The 15,712-nt window shown below is 38.6% G+C and overlaps 1 protein-coding gene across 4 annotated transcripts in view; it reads left to right on the top strand.

Moving 5' to 3' along the window:
• Window positions 1–15,712, top strand: part of CFLAR (CASP8 and FADD like apoptosis regulator) — a 63,977-nt gene that overhangs the window by 19,822 nt on the left and 28,443 nt on the right. The window contains exons 3-4 of one of the 4 annotated variants that reach the window (XM_027873481.1): window positions 9,614–10,035; window positions 13,493–13,598. The exons of 1 other annotated variant lie outside the window; for it this stretch is intronic. In XM_027873481.1, the coding sequence (XP_027729282.1) occupies window positions 9,737–10,035; window positions 13,493–13,598 (405 nt within the window). In that variant the 5' untranslated portion in view covers window positions 9,614–9,736. Of the gene's footprint in view, window positions 1–9,613; window positions 10,036–13,492; window positions 13,599–15,712 lie in introns of those variants that run through there. 2 more of the 4 variants (XM_027873482.1, XM_027873484.1) reach the window with 2 other exon arrangements.

Raw genomic sequence — 15,712 nt, 5'->3', positions numbered from 1 at the left:
GGAGTGATGTTTTGACTGGTTATGGGCTCAGGTGTGAGTTCTTTGTTCTTATAGTGTTGTTTTTTTGTCTCATTGAATAAAATCTGTATGGTGTTTCTTTTTTTTCCCCTAGACAATGGGGTTAAGTGACTTGCCCAGGGTCACACAGCTAGTAAATGTTATGTGTCTGAGGCTGGATTTGAACTCAGGTCCTCCTGAATCCAGGGCTGGTGCTCTATCCACTGTGCCACCTAGCTGCCCCTGGTATTTCTGTGAGTTCACCTAAATGCTTCCATGTAAGTGGAGTGCCGTTTTACCTTTTCCTTAGAGACCTATTATACATCTCTATTTATATGTATTCCCGGCAGAAACCCTTGGAGGGTGCATGAATCAAAGAGAAAGGAATTTGTGAGACACAAATCTGGACTGGGTAAAAACCCAGAGTTAGGGTTCCATACTCAATTTTGGGTATCAGATGGGGAGGCCAAAGTCAAAGATTCCATGTGCTAATAAAATGAGGAAGTACTTTTAAAATTTACTTATATCTTGTTTTTGCATCACCTACATTTCCAATATATCTCTTTTTCCTTTTCCTCCCAGAGAACCATTCTTTAAAAGAAAGAATAAAAAAGAGAGGGGGAGAAAAAACCAGTTCAGCAAAATTAACTAACACAGCAACTACATGTTTATTTTTTCATCTACATTATTGTAGTCATTGTATGCATTGTTTTCCTGATTCTGCTTACGTGTTTCACATCATTTCATTCTGTATCAGTTCATTAAAGTCTTCCAGGGTTTCTCTGTTCTTCATATTCATAATTTCTTACAGCACAGGAATGTCCCATCATTTACTACTTATATAACCATTCTCTCAACTGATAGCTGTCTACTTTGTTTCCAGTTGTTTGTTGCTACAAGGGCTGTTGTAAATATGTATATCTTTGACCTTGTAGTATACGCCTAAGCAGTGGCATATGGATATGGACATTTTAGTCACGTTTAGATTATTGTAAATGGCTTGTCTTTCTACAACCCTTCCAATACCAACTTTCTGTATTTTGTCTTAGTTAATTTGCTGGCTGTGAGGTGAAACTTGGGGGTTTTATGATTTGCATTTTTCTTATTTCACTTGGCTGTTAATAGTTTGCAGTTCTTTTGAGAACTGTTTGTTTTCATGTCCTCAGATTACTTATCAGTTGAGAAATGGCTTTTAGTCTAATGTATTTGTGTTAGTTTCCTATATTGCTTGGGTATCAAGACCTTTGTCAGAGGTATTTGATACAAAGTTTTTTTCTTGATCCCTTCTTATCCTAGTTACATTAATTTTGTTCATGCAAAAGTTTATTGATTTCATGTAATATTATCTTTTTTACTTTTGTGATTTCCTCTTTTTGTTTGCTTAAGAGTTTACACATTAGTGGGGCAGCTAGGTGGCACTAGTGGATAGAGCACTGGCCCTGGATTCAGGAGGACCTGAGTTCAAATCCGGCCTCAGACCCGTAATACTTAACTGTGTGACCCTGGACAAGTCACTTAATCCCATTGCCTAGCAAAAAAAAAAAAAAAAAAAAATGAGAGTTTACACATTAACCATAGCTGTGAAAATATCTAGCTCTTTCCTAGTATGTGTGTGGTATGTCCTTTAATATTTAGGCCACATATTTATTTTCAGCTTATTGTGGTATATAATGGTACAGTGTGTTATAAATCTAATTTCTGCTAAGCTGCTTTCAAGTTTTGACTGCAGTTCTTGTCAAATAAGGAGTTCTTCCCTAAGTAATTTATGTCTGAAGTTTATTAAATTCTGGGTTATTAAGTTCAATTCTTTTTAATTCTTAAGAAATGATTCTACATTTCTATGTTTTTAAATCAGGCAGAATGATGTAATGGAAAGAGCTTGTATCAAAAGATCTGGGTACTGGTGCTGACTTTGACACCTTACTCAGTGACCACAGGACAAGACATGTAAACTTTTGGGCCTTGGTTTTCTCATCTGTAAGATGAAAATAAAACTCACACATAAAAAAGCAAATGTGTTTATTAGGCATTTAGTAGTGCCAGGTGCCCTGCTTAACACTGGGAATATAAATACGAGGAAGCGAGGCAGCCTCTGCCCTCAGGGAATTTCCATTCTAATAAGACTATTCCCTTTATGAAGGGCAATTGGAAGGGAAGGGTGTTGGGTGGAGGTGATGGCGAAGTGGCATAGAGGCTTTAGTCCAGGCAAGAACCAGTTTTTCAGAGTCCGAGATTCTGTTGGGAAAGGCGTGAGATTATGGTACCAGTGCCCCTACCCCATCGGACCTTTGTCCGATGGAAAATACTTTATATAAACCTTGAAGTGCTATGTAAGCGCAGGACAACATAACCTTAGTTGATAGTCTATGGACAAGGACAAAAAGAGAAAGGAGAGGAGAAATTTGGAGACTGCAGTCAGTCCCGTATTAAGTCCAATTTTCATCATCCCCAAACCTGGCCAGCTACTACCCCTTCTCATTTCTCCTTTGGCTATTTCATGCTCTCCAGAAGTACACTCTCTGTTTCCCCTCCCCCCACTTCTGTCACAAAAAGAAATGAAACTGATTCTAGAATTTTTTCCCTCATGACTCACTGAATCACTATGACAAATTGATTGTACCCTCCTTGTCTTCTAGATTATTTGAAGGTTGAGGGCTGCTACTTAATCCCCAAAGAATGCCCTTTATATGTTTGTAGTCATACTTTGGGAAGGGTAGCATGAGGGAGCTAAAGTTAAAGGGTCAGTATATTCTTTAAATCAGCAAATGCTTTTCTGGGACCCACTGTGAAGGTCTGAGTTATCAGGTTGTCATAGTGGGAGTTACGGGAATTTCTGTAAACAAGAAATTTCTGTAAAACTAAACTAGAGTGGGGGTTGAGCTGGCAAAAGAAGTTAAAAGTACTAAAAATAATGGAACTGGTTGTTGGAAAATCAAGGGAAATCAGATATTTTAATATGGAAAGACAATCTATATGATAATGGTGAAGAGAGCTGGAAGAACCCTTTTGTTTCCTGCCTAAGCAAGGCTGAGGGGAGATGCACAGCAGCGACTGATGTTGGGAAGGAGGTGAGTGGAGTTCTGAGCTAGGGAGGGACAGAAAGAAGCTTGCACACTTATTTTACTTCCTTATATGTTTGTAGAGGGTGGGAGTATGATGGACACAGCTTATGAATGGGAGTAAAATTGTCTTATAGAAGATCTATACCCTAACTGTCTTTTGAACATAGGTAAGCAAAGTTGTAAAATGGAAACTCCTCGAAGACAGAGTTTGACTTCAGGTTTGGTTTTTTTAGTTGGTATCCTCAGCACCTAGCATAGTGTCTTACACATAGAAAGCAAATAATAAAATGTTTGTTGAATTTAATTGAGGCTATACTGGGCCTCATCCAAGTACCCATTGCTGAAATCCCAAAAGGACCGGCCTTATTGCAGGCACCCTAAAAGTGCCAAATGTAGTATGAACTCAAATTGTTAGCATGAAAGTATTTAATAATTACACCAAAGTATTTAAGATTTATCTACAGTCATAGATCTAAAGTTGAAAGGAATCAAAGTGGCTTCAGATTTTACAGACATAGAAACTCAGGCCCAGGGAGGTTAAGTGAGTTATACAAGGTAGGCTCACACCAGGTGGTAAGCATCACAAGAGGAATCTGGGCTCACAGGCCCTGACTCTAGAGCTAGTGTTCTTTCCACTGTACCGTGTTGCCTCCTGGTGTATGATAAATCAATATTAAAATCAGAATTTTTATAAAAATTGTATGTTTCATTTTTTTAAACTAGATTATTTTAATGATTTTAAGCAACTAGATGGAATGGTGAATAGAGTGCTGAAATTGGAGTCAGAAAAATCTAAGTTCAGATCCTTCCTCAGACACAAATTGTGTGAGCTTTAAACTAAAATTTAGTGACTTAAACTCCCCCTGCCTCAGTTTACTCATGTGTAAAATAAGGATAATAATAGCACCTGCCTCTCAGGGTAGTAAGGATCAAATAAGATAACACATGTAAGCTGTTGTTCAGTCGTTGTCTGACTCATTATGATCTCGTTTGGGGTTTTCTTAGTTAAGATGCTAGAGTGATTTGCCATGTCTTTCAGCACATGTGAAGTAATTTGCAAATTTTAAAGCACTATGTTAATACTAGCTACTATTATTGTTTCTATTGCCACAGAGTTGCATTCCATCTGTCAAAAATAAAACATTTTCTGTTGTACTTGGGTTCATAGGATTTTGAAACTGGAAGGGACCTTAAAACTAATCTAATATAATCTCATTTTGCGAATGAGCAAGCACCCCACTTCTCAGAACCCTAACTTACTCAAGGTCATGTGCTTGGAACATCATGGAACATCTTAGACACTTGATAAATGCTTTTTGACTTGACTTAACATGTGACTGACATGTGACTCAGTATGTAATCTTTACTCTTCCTTTTGTAACCTCTGCATACGACAGTTGCTCTCACTAAGGGACTTAGATCCCATGGGGTAATCTAGCCTGATTAGCACTGAGGGAATAGAGTACTATATAGCTCTCATCACATATAGGTAGAGGAAATGAACTTATATATACAAATATGTGCATATGCATATGTATATGTATATGCATACATCATGTATAGTCATGTAAATGTTGGTGTAAATATATCCTCACATTTTGTGTATATAATTTTTTTAACCTGTCATTTTGTTAATTAGTTTGCACTTAAATTTTTCTCAAGGGTAGGGAGTCCTAACCATGTATATGTTTGTTCTTTGTGTGTGTGGTAATTGAGAAAAAAAAATTAAATGCTAAAAAAAAAAAATAGAAAATTTTTAACTTGGCTTCATTCTTCCCATTTTTGCCATGTAAGCCACCTTCCTTTCCATCAGCCTGCTATAAATTTTACAAATTTATCTTTGAATTGTAAATCTTTCCCTTCCTCTTTTGGCAGCCATAGAATCCAAAGGTATTTTTTTTTTCTGATCAAACTAAAAACTACTTAAGTCTTATGGAAATTCTATCTGGTGCTCAGTAGCCATTTTTAAATACTTCAGCCTGTACTCTGGGCATCTTTTTAAACTGTCTCTGAAGTATGATTGGCAGCAGACCCTATCAAACAAATCCTTGGATTTTTCCACTTAAAAGAAAATACTAAATTTCAGTTAGAGATTAGTGAAAATAAAGATGTAATTTCCCCCTCATCCAACTCCCTGGACCCCTTGAAATCTATCTATGGATCCTTTGGGGGTCTGTGAATCCCAGTTGAAGAACCTTCTTTGAGGGCATGGTTGTGAAAAGGAATCTACCCAGCTTCAACAGCCACATTCCAAAGTTTAAAGTCTAGCATCTGTTAAAGGTCCCATCATTGTCTCCTCATCTTTGAAAACTTTTATAGGAATGGGAAAAACCCAAAACATGATTTTTAGTAAAAACAATAATAATGAAAACCATGACTTCTGTTGGTTGTGAAAATTGATTTGCTCTTTGGTTCTAACTCATTGTGTGAGTAGGAGTACTGATTTAGACTTTACTGTGAAAACCTGCAAATAGATCATCTTTTAGAAAATATCATGTGATTAAAAAAACCAACCAGGAAATTTCTGAAAAAAAAATCAAGACTTTTTACTTTCAGTGAGTTTTAAATAGAGTTCCAGAGTTTCTTGCAAAGACTTTATTTCCTTCAAACTTAAGATGAGTAGCTCTTACGTGAATTTTTTTCTTCAGTTAGACATATGGGTAATAATAACAATAATGTGATTTTAGTAAATCCTCACCAATTTAGCTTGATTGTGGGAAAGGCTGCTTTAATTTACTGAAAAGTCCTCTTTTAGTATGAATGAAGTCATTACTTTCAAACACATTTAATGTTTTATTCAGAAAACATTCTGTGTGAATCTCTCAAGCCAAAAATACTGAGATTCTGACACATCTGATTTATTGATTATGAGCCAGTATACAGGGTATGCATAGTATTGTGTCATATATCAACATTTTCAATGTGAGTTGCAGTATATAGTATGTGTCTGTGGGTCCTGTGCCACCTACACACATTCAGAGTCAGCCTCTAATGATGTGTTAAATTTTGTTAAATTGCTTGGTGAGAATTTGAAATTCATTTTCCCCCTCTAGAAGCAGTGTTATCGAAAGAATGACTAGGTTTCCAGCCCAAAGAAGCCTATTTAACCCACATATAATATAGCTGGGCTTATGGGATCTTGTTAGAGCTGGAAGAGACATTAGAACCTACATAGTCCAACTCCATCATTTTACAAATTAGGAAGTTCAGGGAGGTGAACTTCCTAGTACCTATCAGAGAAGAAAGTGATTTGTACAAGGTTGCATAGCAACAGAGCTGGGATTCAAACCCATGTCTTTTGATGGCAACCAATATATTGTTCTTTCCACTTTATGACATTAGTCCTTCCATTGATTTCCTAATCTTATCCTTCATGCTGATAGGGAGGCAAACTTGAGTTCCTGAAAACAATGCCAATGGACTGCAAACCCTGGCAGGTCCTATCAATGAACAGGCTTTGAGTATGAGCCTAGGGACCAAATGTGGTCCAAAGATGAACCAACTATTTAGAGCTTCCTAACTCATCTGTAAAATGAGATGGGTTGAACTCGATCAGCAATTTCCAGTTTTTATCAGTCTCTATTTTCCTTGACTTAAAGAAAACTAATTTTTTTTTTAATTAACAGGTTTTATTTTCTGTTCTCCTCTTGCTCTCAGCACTGGAAAAAGAAAAAGAAAAACACAACCTTTGTGACAAATAGACATAGGTTAGCAAAGCAAATTCTTGTGTTGTTGGTCATGTCCAAATATGCATGTCTCATTCAGAGGGAGAAGGGAAATGATCTTAGAGGATTTGTCAACTTCCAGGATGTTCTGACAGGGAATGGAGGTCAGGTTTTTGTAGGGAGTAGCACCAGTGAGAATTCTGATGGTGACTAGAGCTAATGGGGGAAGGGGTGTAGTGAAAGCCATCCTCCTGTATATGTCTTCCTTAAGCCAGGGACTGCCTATCTAAAACAAGTAAACCATATTTTGTCATTCATTATAAAATTTAGAGGACCCATTCTGCCACGTCTCATGAGAAATGAATGACTTGCTGAAGCAAGTTAGTGGAAGAAGTTTGAATTAATACTGACAGCTCCTATTTCTTCATTCCTATAGCTTAGTGATTGATCTCAGCCTTTTGTGTTGGGTTGCCTCCCAACCCAAATAACAACTCCTATTTCTGTAATGCTCCAAGTTGTATTGAACATTTTTCTTACTATAATCTGGTGAGATACACAGTCCAAATATAATTAACAAGATTTTACAGGTGAGGAAACTGAGGTACAAAGAGGTTAAATGACTTCTACCTAGTAGAATGATCTCATACCTAGTAATTGGCAGACTGAAGACTCAAGTTCATCTAACTCAACATGTTATAGTGAACAGAGTGATGAACTTGGATGAAGAAGACCTAGTTCAAATTCTACCTCTGATACTTAGTGCCCCAGTGGGCAAGTAATTTAACTTGTTAAGCCTCACCTTCCTCATTTGTAAAATGAAGGAGTTGAGCTAGATCAATGAGTGCAAAATTATTTGATCATGCAAACCCTATCAGTACAATTTTTGAGTGCCCCATATATGTATATTTACTTATTTGTAAATATACATTTAAAAAAGGATGAGTTAAAGATGAAATATTTGATACTAGAGTCAACAGAGCACAGTTAGGTTTTATTGAGTGAGTCCCATGGTCAGACTTGCCCAATGGAGCACGGATTGCAGAGGAAAGAAATTTGAGGCAGGGAGACCAATTGGGAAGCTATTTCATAGTCCAGGCTTGAGTCAATGAAGGTCTGAATTAAGGTCTTGGGAGGTTTACAATGATGTTATGGAAGCAGAAGCAATAAGGTTTGGCAATTGATTGGATATGTGGTTTCAGAAGGATTGATTGAGGAACTGAGGATGATGCCATGGTTTCTGAACTTGGGTGACAGTAGAAGGATAGTGGTGTCCTCAATAGAAATAGGGATGTTTGGGAGAGGGGTGTAGGGTGGGGGGGGGATAATAAAATGAGATCTGCTGTGATCTCAGGGTCATCCATCACCTTTCAACTTAACCTATGAGACTCACTCTATTCTACTAGAAATAATAAAGGAGATGCTCTCAATCACTAGTCACTGCTAAAGGGTGCTTGCCCAAGCCAGGAGGTGATCTAGAGGGAAGGCTGTGGGTACACTTGGAGGTGGGGGAAAGGGTGTAACATAAAAAAAGTTTGAGAGATACAGTTTTTGGGTAATTAATAATTTTATTAATTATGCTAGTGGATAACTAATAAAAGGATCTTGGCATCCTTGAATGCCAAAGATTCCTCATGGAACCCACTCTCTTATATGTCCTTGGAAGAGTGGGTGTTCCTGAAAAGAATGAGTATTATAATGAGAGGTGGACCCCTTCTAATGAGGGGCTGGGGGGTGGGGGGGACATGACCCATGACTTTGATCACTCTCACTCCCAGACTACCCCCAGCCTCAGGCAATCTAGTCAAAGGATCTACCTCCTTTGTCCCCTCCCCCCCAAGCCGGAGTAGAATTCTATGGGCTTTCCCACTTGGGTGGTATCTGAACTAGATTGAGGAAAAAGTTAATTCAAGCTCATTATCAGTAATGTCCTTCTTATGCTGACTAGCCCCAGTAGAGAATGAGGAGATAGGAAGGGGATCTCTCCAATAATTGGTTATTTAATAATCATTTCTCTCAGGAGAGAGGGAATTTTACCTACGAAGTTATTAGTGCTCACTTGGTGACGGTTAGGTTACAGCCATCCTAAGATATTAATGCTAGTGGAGAAAGGAAAAGGTTGGGATTTTGCCCAGGGAGGGATCAGAGTGGGGGACTGTTAGGCTATAATAGTTGCAGGAGGTAGTGTGGTTGTGTTGGAGATGAGTCCTAGTATAGAGAGGGTGACCCATCTCCCACTCTTCTGTTGGTTAATCATATACCATTAGGGTCACTCTATTCTCCCTCCTTAGTGGCCAATAGTGTTTTCCTTTTGGAGCCCATGGACTAGATAATCTCTAAGGTCCCTTTCAGCTCAAAATCCATGGTCCTGACCAGGATCCACCTTTCTTTTGCTGATTCCTTTTCTCCCACTTACAAAAAACTCTTATCTGCTCTGGTTACCAATCATTTCCCTGGTACTTTCCCTTAAAACTTGTATGATGGATATACTTCTGAGTAATAATTTAAAAAAAAGTCCAGATAACTCATTAATGCAATGTATGCTTAGTTTCACATCCTTTGGAAACTTAAAATGGGCTTGAGGTTCTGTATTTAAATAGATGAGTGTATGTTTTGGTTTCATCTTATTTCATCTTATTTGCTGGTATCGCTTTTTTGTAAGCAGAGTGAACATTTAATTTGCCACGTCTCAATAGAAAAGGGAGAGAGCTAAATATTGATTCTAGGCAATAGCTGTCTTAGGATGGAATTCTAAGATTGGATTCCAGAGCTGATAGGGAGGGACCTTCTTTACTTCAAACCTCTTGATATGAGATTTTTCTCTCCTTCTCCCCTTTAAAAAAACTAAAAAAAAAAACCAAACAAACAAACAACAAAACCCAAACCTTACAGAAACCTCCATGTTGGAAAGATTCGCAAGACTGAAAGATGCCATTAAAGATGACCTTGAGAGCAGCATGGTTTCTTCTTGAAAAGAGCTAAGTCCATATAGCCCCAATACAGCCTTGCCTTGGAATGACAGTGTGTAAGACATCGGCTCAAATCATTCATCAGATCGAAGAGGAATTAGATGAAGATGAAAAGGAGGTGATTCTCTTCCTATGCCGTGATCTTGCCCCAGACTTAGTCACAAAGTTGGACTTACGGGATCTTCTCTGCACCTTGAATGAGAAAGGGAAGCTATCTCCTGCTGGTCTGGCGGAATTGCTGTATAGAGTAAGGAGGTTTGACCTGCTGAAGAAGATAATGAAAACAGACAGAGCCTCTGTGGAAGCCAGCCTGGTCAAGTGTCCACGACTGGTTTCTGACTATAGGTAAACATCCCTAATTTTTTTTTTTTTTTTTTTGGCCAGGCAGTGGGGTTATGTGTCTTGACCAGGGTCACACAGCTAGTGTCAAGTGTCTGAGGCCAGGTTTGAACTCAGGTCGTTCTGATTCCATCTCTATCCACTGGGCCCCAATTCATCCCTAATTCTTAAGGAAGTGTTGGTTGGTCAGTAATTTGGGGATGGGGGTGGATGAAAAGGGAAGGTGGTTGCTACCAAATGGGAGACAGAGTCATAATGAAGGTGAAATATTGTTAATAATAGTGCCTCAAAAAATAAGACTCATAAAGTGTTTTTCTCACAACAAGCCTAAAAAGTATGTTGTGAAAGTATTATTCTCATTTAACAGAGGAGAGAATTAAGGTTAATGACTTCCCCACAGTCATAGAGTCAGTAAATGTCAGAACTAGAGTTTGAATCCAGATCTCCTGACTCCTAGTTCAAGGTCAAGGTTCTTTTCTTGTCTTCCCCATTACTATACACATACACATATATCTACACACATAAATTCATAGATGTATAAACACATACATTTTTATGTACTTATGATACGTTTCCCCTAATAGAATGAGGACAAGGATTGTTTTATTTTTGTATTTATATAGTAGTTGCCTAATAAATGCCTGCTTCCTTTATACATATTATAATAATGAATACTATAATGTATAATAATAAATATTATACTTCTTTCTATGCATCCTCTCCCCAGTCTTCTCCATTCCAAACAAAAGGGGCAATGTAGTTCTAACTGCTGCTGCACACAGTGTCTTAAAAGTTATTTATTTAGTTATAAACACTTGCAGTTAAATTAAAGGGACAGATGGTTTCTACTTGAATGATGAGATGGAAGGAGACAGGAGTGAGTAAGAGTTAGTAATTACTGCCAAATTCTTGAGAGCTCCCTCTGGAGAATCCTCTGGATCCATCAGTAAGATTTTCTGTATCAAGTCACAGCAATTTTGAGGCCCCAGAGATGAATTTCTAGGATGTACTCTAGATCTCTGAATAGTTTTCCTAACCTTTTCTTTATCCTCATTAGTCACTGAATACAATTATTGTTTTAATTTCAGCCCAGCCCTAATCAGCTATTGGGAAGTGAATTTCCTCTTATTTTAGCCCATTGACCAATCAACAAGCAGTTTAAAAGTAACTGTTATTTGATGGACACTAGCTTAGGTGCTAGGGATTTCTAGATAAAAAATGAAAACAGTACCTGATCTCAAGGAGCTTACATTCTACTTAAGGGGGAGGGGAGGAATACAATGCTCACAAGTAAGTAAATGCAAACTAGTAGGAAATAAATACAAAGTGGGAGCATTAATAAATAACTAGGAGCTATTGGAAAAGGCCTTTGGAAGGAAGTGGCCTTTGAACTCCTGAGGGGAAGTAGGTATTCAAAGAGCAGTGTGCTAGGAGGAAGAATATTCTAGGCATTTGGGGGCAAATCTATGGAGGCAGGAGGTGGAATGTTATTTATGAGCAAGAGCAAATTCCAATATAGATCGATATAGAGTTCATGTGGAGGAATAATCTGTAATGTGCATTGTTGTGAAGATTAGATGAGATATTTGTAAAGCACTTAGCACAGTACCTGACACATATTAGGTACTTAATAAATGCTTGTTCTCCCCTCCCCCCTTTCCCTATAAGCCTAGAAAGATAAACTGGTGCCAGATTGTTAAGGGCTTTAAATGTTAAGGGCCAAAAAGAAATATGCATTTTATTTAGTGGCAGTAGGGAGCCAGTGAAACTTCTTGACCAGGAGAATGACATGATCAGAGTTATGCTTTAGGAGTATCTGTTTGCCAGCTGTGTGAAGGATAGAGCAGAGAGAAGACCCGGAGGCAGAGAAGTCAACTGGAACGCTGCCACAATAGTGTAGGCAAAAGGTGATAAGAGCCTATCAAGACATGTGAGTGGAAAGAGAATGATGACAGAGGTGAGAAATGCTGATGAGCTAGGAAATTCCAGATAACCACTTACTTGTCAAAGATGGTGAAGAGGGAATTTCTGCATTGGGTGGGACTGTTGGACTAGACCTCTAAGGTCCCCTTTTACTCTATGATTCTAACGTTCTGTGATACCTTGGGCCAGCATTTGTGTACTTGGTGTGTCCTATGAAGGACCACCAGAACTGTCTTCAGAGTATAATATGTAAGTATAATATGTTTCCAGGGATAAACTATTGAGTTGTTGGGAAAAAGTAGAATACAACTTGCCTTTAAGAGGCAAGATCCTCTTGGATCAGGTGGTTATGTTAGTTAGAATTTCTTTCTTATGTCCTCCTGCATTTTTTCTAAGTCACCCAACTGACTTTATTAGGCAAAATGGAATTGAAGATTCTATGGAACACCACAGAACTTTGCTTTAAATAGCAAATCCTATTAGCACTAGATTCTAATGGATAGGTTAGGGTATTTCTCTTTCTCACGTTTCACTACCACCATTGCCACCACCATCCCCCCACCCCACCAGCTGCAGCCCTACCATTACCATGGTCAACGGAGAAGGGGCTCTATCCTAGTTAGAGAAAAACCCAATATAGGGCAAACTGAATCTCTAAGATAGGACTCCCTGGAGCCCAGATGTTATTTTGTCTAATGAAATAATAGCTTTGATGTTCCAGGACAGGACAAGGTAACACAACAGAGTGATTGGTACTAGTACCCAATATGTGCTGGTGTTCTTTAGGGAAATAGGATATGATTATATTTCTATCAGGAATTTGATTCTGATAGACTATTGCTCAGATATGTCAAGATCATGTTGAACTCTCTTCGTAACATCCAAGGTGTTAGTGACATGGATCCTTGAATAATAATTTTAATGCCACCTTTAAAGAGAAAGGATGGGGATTCCTTGGGGGAATTTTTTTCTTTCTCCTTGTGGAAATTAGCTATGCTATATTAATAGGCAAAGAAGGGGAACACCAAGAAGGAAGAAACCATTAAAGAGATTGTGATTTCATCCTTTTGCCTTTTGAGTTCTGTTAAGGCAGGGATTTTGTGTGTCTTGGACCCCTTTCGGAAGTCTGGTATAGCCTATGGACTCTTTCTCAGAATAATATTTTCAAATAATTGAAAGAAATGCTAACTTTCGGTTAGAGGTTCATGAAAATAAAGATGTAATTTTTCCCCATTCAATTTCATGGATCCCTTGAAAATTATTTATGAACCTCATAGGGGGTCCATGGACCCCAGGTTAAGAACCTCTGCCCTGAGGCTTTTCTTAGGAGTGATCTAAGGCTCTTGGTACTGACAAGTGTACCTGTGGGGCAGGTACTACCATATAGCTGACTGTTAGCATAAGGCAGGTGTACCTAGGACTTTTGTTTGGTCAGGCTGGGACTAGGTCAGTTATTTGGACTGGTGGGCTCTGATTTCATTTTTTCTGGAGTAGGGAAGCTTCTGATTTCACTGAAGAAAATTCTCTCTCTGGTTTTCAGGGTGCTGATGACACAACTTAGTGAAGATATGGACAAATCAGAAGTGACTTCCTTCGGTTTTCTCCTAAGAGATTACATGGGAGGAGGGAAGACACACAAAAACAAGGTGACTTCCCCCCTCCACACACATTATTAAGAACCTATATTACAGCAAGCTGGGTGCTCCTATATGGGAGGGGTAGGGCTTGAGAAAAAGGGGTGGGAGGGAGAGTTTGAGCACATGTGAGAGAAAATGACAATGGGAATGAAAGGGGAAGGGAAAGAATGAGATGAAGGAGGGAATGTGGGAGGGAAGGAGATAGAAAAGAAGGAAGAAAAGGAAAAAGAGAGACAGAGAGAGATAAAAACTCACCTGTCATCACCATCATTACCAGGATTGCCTAAGAGACTTCCCTTTCCTTCAGCCTTAGTAGCATTTGTGAGAAGCCAGCTATGATACTAAGATAATAAGTGGGAAAGATAGAGGCAGCTGTCCAGATCTGGACATGGGGGTTCAGTCAGGAATCTCTGTGGCAAGTAGTTGTCATAGGCACTTTTAGACAACTTGCAGGAAAGAAAGTTGAGACGATATTTGTGGAGAAAAATGTGTATGAAAGGAAGGTGGGTACAAGCAGAAGAAAACAAGGAGAGAGAGAGGAAAGGCCAGACCTATAGTGTAGTAGGGCCCGTAGGGAACACTTTGGTGCTTCTCTAAGGTACCCTGAAAGTTTACTCTTATTTCTGAGAACTTCATGGATTTCTTTTCCCTTTTCAGTCAAAACAGTTTTTCTTTTCTGACTCATCACATCAGCTGGGGAGAAGGGGAACCAAGTTTGGCTCGTGCTGAGTAGACAGAAGCAAAAGGCAGTAACGTTGCCTCCTCGGACTTTTGCCAGCTTCTCTTTTCATTTCTGAACTGTGCAAGGACGTTATGGAAACATTTTAGGGAGAGAACGAGCAGTGAGGTTGGAGAGAGAAAAGGGATGAAGTTCCATGAGTATTGATTATATTATAACTATAAATATAACTATATATGTAGTTGTATTATAACTATAATATAGTGTTAAGAACATAACACATTTATACAGTACTTCTAGGTTGATAAAACACTTTACTTAGACAGTCCTGAAAGGCAGGTAGTATAAGTATTATAATTCTATTTCTACTGAAGCATCTTTCCAGTTAGCTAAGTTCACAGCTTCATGTCCTGACTCCTCACTCTTGTCCACCTCTCCATAACCGACAGGTGCCAAGTCTTGCCCATTCCATCTGTACCACATCTCTCAATCCTGTCTCAAAGACTCTACCCTAGTTAAGACCTGCATTACCTTGAAGTAGCATTCTAACAGGTCAGCTTAGGGTCACTCCTCTTAATAACCTTGAGTTTTATTTCATATTTAAAGTCCACTACAATCTGGTTCTAGCCTGCCTTTCTGGATTTATTTCACATTGCTCCTTACACACTCTGCTTTCTAGCCAAACTATATTACTTGCTGTGAGCCACACATGATATTCCATCTACTGTCTCTGTGCCTGATATTACTCAGGCAATATCCTGTGCCTGAAATGCTCTTCCTTGTCACCTCCATCCTTGTTCCATTCAAAACTCAACTACTTCAGGTATCTTTAGGCAACACCTCCTTCAAGAGGTGTTCCCTCTTGAAGTCTTCCTTCAAGAAGACTTTTCTGATTCCCTCCTCCCTAGTTATTAGTGTCCCCTTTCTCAAAATTTCTTTGTATTGACTATTTATATAATTTTACATTTACTCATCTATATTCATATTGTATTTGACTGGATTTTAATTGTCCTGGTTGCTCTGACTTTCCATCTGAAGATATAGATGTAAAAAGTCTAGTCTTAGACCATGGACCTCAGTTGGCTTTCTAGAATGCCATCTTCTTGGAAGCTGTCCAAGGAATCTTTGCTTTTCGCTATGGGATCTTCACTTTTCACTACTTTTAAACTTCTCTGTTCATTGAAACTCAACCAAGGTCCAAAACCTCCTGTACCCTTTCTGGTCCTGAAGCCTGATTGGTTCCTGAGATTGAGAAATCTGTTCCCATCCTCCTTTCTATTGGCACTGTGCCTAGAGACACATTTCTGGCATCTGATGACTTAATTCCACTTCCTGCTATTACATATTCCCAGATTACAAAAATGCTTTGCCATGTTTCATTTACATCAGAAAAAAATTTTTTTCAGGAAAAGACATTTAGAAATCAACCTAAAAGGAAATGATT

The sequence above is a fragment of the Vombatus ursinus genome, unplaced genomic scaffold, assembly GCF_900497805.2.
Source record: "Vombatus ursinus unplaced genomic scaffold, bare-nosed wombat genome assembly UNPS02014802.1, whole genome shotgun sequence".
Lineage (NCBI taxonomy): Eukaryota > Metazoa > Chordata > Mammalia > Diprotodontia > Vombatidae > Vombatus > Vombatus ursinus.
This window is presented reverse-complemented; position numbering and strand designations above follow the sequence as displayed.